The sequence below is a fragment of the Gavialis gangeticus genome, unplaced genomic scaffold (genome assembly GCF_001723915.1).
Source record: "Gavialis gangeticus isolate Ggan-Ray unplaced genomic scaffold, GavGan_comp1, whole genome shotgun sequence".
Taxonomy (NCBI): Eukaryota; Metazoa; Chordata; order Crocodylia; family Gavialidae; genus Gavialis; species Gavialis gangeticus.
The window spans coordinates 16,797,338-16,802,025 of NW_017729019.1; the positions used below are offsets into that span (position 1 = coordinate 16,797,338).

A 4,688-nucleotide genomic window follows, 5' to 3' on the forward strand; every position below is an offset into this window, starting at 1 on the left:
TCAGATCCCTTCTTTCCCTGCTGGCATAGCCCAACCTGGCTCCACAGCTCCTTACCAGCCCACTCCTAGCATTGCCATTGTCTGAATCTGCCCAGCAACCTTCCCTGTCTCTTGGCTCACCATTTAGTTCTAAGGGGATAACCATACCTGCGTGCCTTACAAGGAGATGTGAGGTTGTTAATATTTGGGAGATTCTTGGAGGAAATCCTTATTCAGAAGTCTTTGCGTTGTATCTAAAACAGGGCTGACTCCAGTCCATGGCTTGAACCTTCGTGTGAAGAGTATCCATACTGTACTGCCTGCTTCCATGTTGAGGGGAGAAACTCAAACAAAAATGTATGCTACAGCAGCAAAGTGGAAACCCGTGATGGAGTTGAGCACACCATGGCTTAATGTCTCACTAGTGTTACAAGTACCAGTTCCAGATGCTCCTATATAACAATGTTATTTCTTAACAACTCGTGTGCGCTTTCTCTTGGGCTAGGGACAGAAGTTGCACACAAGCTGGCATAAGTGATCAGAAACCAGTTCAAATTTCTAACACAACAGAAGTTCAGTGCACATAAACTGCTTTAAAAATGGCTGAAACAGATTTAAGGTAAACCTGGATGGATGTAGTATCAAACCTAACTGATTCAGGTTAAATCAGTTTATTGAACTTCTGTTGCAGATTCCCTCTGGATTAATGTAAATTTGCAGTCCCCAGCATCCCAGGATGCTTTGCACCTCCATTGCAGGGTGGGTGGGCTAGCTGTGGCCCAAGCTGTTTGCTCCAGCGCAGCAGGGAGACATGCTCTAGCGCCCCCCTGGCTTCTGGTCTGAGCCACTGCAGGCATGTGGCTGCATTTCCAGAATCAACAATGAATGTCTGTTCACTTGCTTATTGGTTCAATCTATACTGCGTAGACTAACCTGTGAAGATTGAATTGATTCAGCCTCGGGATTTTTGGTTGTACTTAACTTGCGTGGTCTTAGTATATTCAATACCTTTATGTTCTCGCAATATTGTTCTCTGGCTCATTCTTCACCAGAGAAATAAGAAAAGCAAAAAAGGGAACATATTAGAAATGTTCTTCACATTGCACTATAACATATGCAGGGTGGGGTTACTGCAGAACAGCCTTGATTTACTTCAATAAGTCTCTATGTAATAGGTCATTTGTCATCCTCTGAAGGTCACACGTGTTGGCATCTTACACCTGCGCTGTTGGGATCTATCAGGAGCCAGAACCAACACTTGTATCTACTCTATTGATCCTTCTTTCTCTTCTGTTGCCAAATCAGCCTGGGTGCCAAAGGGAATAAGGTATGTAAGGAGGGCCCAATCCTTTAAACTACCATATTGGAGCTTTAGGATTATTGGCAGTTGCCATGAATTAAAGCAGCCTGAGATCTAGTTATTAACCAAAGGCAAGGGAGGATGAGAACACCTTTGCTGAACCTTTCCTGGCATGTTCTGTGTGCTCTCTACCCCACCAGTGCATCCAGATGGGCATGATTTTTTTTTTCCATTCATTTTTATTAATTTTGTTCAATCAAAGTGTGCCCAGGCATTCTCCTGGCCTCTGTGCAGTGTGCCTGTGACTGGTGCTCACTGCATGCTTTCAGGGGTCCCTTCTATTTCCTGGGATAAGCCCAAGGGGAAGGGGCTGTGGTTCCTTGCCTCCCTGCCCCCCCACCCCAGCCCTGAGAGACTTTATCTCACTGGTGGCATTTGGGGTGTCACCACCCTTGAAAAATGGGCTCTGCTATTTGTATATTTAATTTTGCTTGTGTGTGTAGCTTGACAGCTGATGTGTTGTCTTTATTGCAGGTGTGTGGGTTCCATGCTGATAAGGGGACTTCCTCTGTCATATAAACCAGCATGGCACCCCGGGTGGGCATCTTATGGGAAGGAAAGATGAGAAACACACTGCTGTGGACCGGTGAGTAACTCTTGGACTTTTTCTCTTGAGCAGACTTCCCTAGAAGGCTGGTCTCACAGGGCTTGGAACAGGACGTCCCCCAGGTGTTTTGGGGTCACGTTCCATGTGGAAGTAGAATTACTTACTCTGTGACTGGAATAAGGTTTATCAGTGCTGAATCAGTTTATTCCTAATGCATGCTCCTTTCTTTCGCAGGCTTGGCTGTTTTGCTGCAGTTGCAGCTGGGTAAGAATCTCTCATCTTTTTCTCTTTGTGGAGCTGATGAATATTCAGGACAATAAGCCTTTGTTACATGAGAGAATGGGAGAGTTAAGCCTGGGGGAAATTAAGCAAACTGGCAGAATCATTGGATCTAAACTTCAGCTAGTGGAAATCAGTTTAGCAATGTCAGCTCCAGTGAGCCGTGTCCGTTCACAGTAGCTGAAGATCTGACCCAATTGTTCTCCTTTTTATACTTTACTCCTCCCTTTCTTTCTTCCCTCCCTTTCATTTTGCAATGAATGATCTGTGAGTTGAAGAATGGGCGAGCTGTTTTTTTTTCTGTGGGAGGGAGAGCTCTGCATTAAGAAGAAATAGGGAGGAACAGAACTAGTAATGCTTGGCCCTCTCTACTAATTATGCTGAGACTTAGTCTCCAAATAAGCAAGATTATCCTTTGTGCAAAACCCGAATGCCTTGGTCTAGAGCAAATATGTGATTTCAAGCTGTTCTCTGCGGAAAGGGAACACTCTGACCTTGGGTAATACCTAGGAAAAAAGAGTGTCCTGAAATATTTGTCAGGAGGGTGGGATGGTGCTTAAATGGAACAGGTGACTGACTTAGAGATGGTTGTGTAGGTGAAAAAATACTGTTTAGGTTGCAACATTGAATACACAGAATTCCTAGGTTCAATTAAGCTGCCATTCATAGTGAGAACAGGTGCATCTATGTACATAGTCAGGAAGTGTGAGGGAAGAGGCTGAATTTTCTTCCTCTTGAGCCAATGGAGCTGCAGTAGTGTAAGAAGAATTACCCCCGACTGGTATGAACACTGGTGAGAGTAGAATAAGTCTTCTGATTGCTCCCTCGATGATTTCTCAAGATCACCATGCAGAAAGAGACAGGCATTGCTTTCTCAAGCTGCTCCGATTCACTTGTCTCCTAGGCTCTGCCTACAAACTTGTGTGCTACTTCACTAACTGGGCCCAGTACAGGCCAGAACCTGCCAAGTACTTCCCAAACAATGTGGACCCCCACTTATGCACCCACCTGATGTACGCCTTTGCAACGATGAATGAAAATAAGATTGCACCCTATGAATGGAATGATGAGGACAGACTCTTTCCAGAATTTCAAGCACTAAAGAAAAGGTCAGTCCTTTCCAAAGTACGAAGCCTAAAACAAACAGTAGTGGTGTCAGATGAGATTGAGGTAGGAGTCTTTCCTATCAGTTATGATGCAAGAATGGAAGAGGTGTAATAAAGGATTTCCTTGTTGTAGAATAGAAATTATATAAAAGATAGACTGTAGCAGTGCTTTTGTTAAGGGCCCTGTTTTGCAATCTTGATGAGACTTTGCTTGCTAAAGTAATTTTGTTGACTTCAGCAGGCTACCAATATGTGTGCATCTGCATTAGTCAAATCTGCAGGTCTGTCATACCTTGCGTTTAAACCCCTCTGTCACATTATAGTAGCTTGGATGATTTATGTTCCCTGTGGCTGGAATGTGACACTCTGGATTCAAGTTCGGGTTTAAAGATTTTTATTAATGCATAAAGCAGTTGTTGAATCGAGGAGGAGGGGAGCGTGTGCTGTTGAACTTGAACCCAAGGGACATGGATTTAAAGCCTGGTTTTGTCACGGACTCTTTTGACCTTTGAGAAGTTTCATAGATTTCATAGACATTAGGGCTGGAGGGGACCTCAAAGATTGAGTCCAGCCCCCTGCCCCAGGGACAGGAAGTCAGCTGGGGTCAAAGGACCCCAGCAAGATCAGCATCCAAGCGTTTCTTGAATAAGTCCAGAGTAGGTGTCTGCACCACATCTGGAGGGAGTCTGCTCCAGGTCTTGGGGGGCTCGGGGGCAAAAGTTGTTTATTCTTTCTCTGCTTCCTATTTCCATGCGTAAACTGAAGGGAAAATAACACTCCCCATATTCCATCTTTTATCCATCCTACCTGTTTGGGCCATAAACTCTTTAAGGAGAAGGCTGTTTCTTGCTGTATGTTAGTACTATGTTTGGCACGGCAGGGTTCTGGGGCACTAGTGTGATGGATAAGCCAGAAAGAGGTGAATGGATTTTTCTCAAACTGAAGAATGTTTATCACAAAGTGACCGCTCCTGCTGACCATTCACTTTCTTTTCTTTTCTTTTCTTGTCACAGTAATGACAAGCTGGTCACCCTGCTGGCCATCGGAGGGTGGAACTTTGGCACTCAGAAGTAAGAGCTTTTCTTTTCGCTGCAGCAAAATAACAAGGATGATGGGGATGCCAGGGGTCCGACAATATGCAGCCTCCTCCAGCTCCTCTGGAGTCAGTGGGAGTCTTGCTATTAACAATAGTTGGGAATTTGAATGGGATTGTTTCATAGTTTCATAGTTTCTAGGGTCGGAAGGGACCTGAGCAGATCATTTAGTCCGAACTCCTGCCATGGCAGGAAAGAGCACTGGGGTCAAACGACCCCAGCAAGATGGTCATCCAACCTCCTCTTAAAAACCCCCAGGGTGGGAGCCTGCACCACCTCACTTGGAAGCTGGTTCCAGACCCTAGCCGCCCTGACCGTGAAGT

At 45.1% G+C, this 4,688-nt stretch overlaps 1 protein-coding gene across 2 annotated transcripts in view; it reads left to right on the plus strand.

Moving 5' to 3' along the window:
* The first annotated feature begins 1,001 nt into the window (after positions 1–1,001).
* The window catches only part of LOC109295396 (acidic mammalian chitinase-like), an 8,618-nt gene continuing 4,931 nt past the window's right edge, over positions 1,002–4,688 (plus strand). The window contains exons 1-4 of one of the 2 annotated variants that reach the window (XM_019514253.1): positions 1,002–1,925; positions 2,121–2,150; positions 3,070–3,274; positions 4,285–4,341. In XM_019514253.1, coding sequence (XP_019369798.1) covers positions 1,865–1,925; positions 2,121–2,150; positions 3,070–3,274; positions 4,285–4,341 — 353 coding nt within the window. In that variant the 5' untranslated portion in view covers positions 1,002–1,864. Of the gene's footprint in view, positions 1,926–2,101; positions 2,151–3,069; positions 3,275–4,284; positions 4,342–4,688 lie in introns of those variants that run through there. The other variant, XM_019514254.1, reaches the window with a different exon arrangement.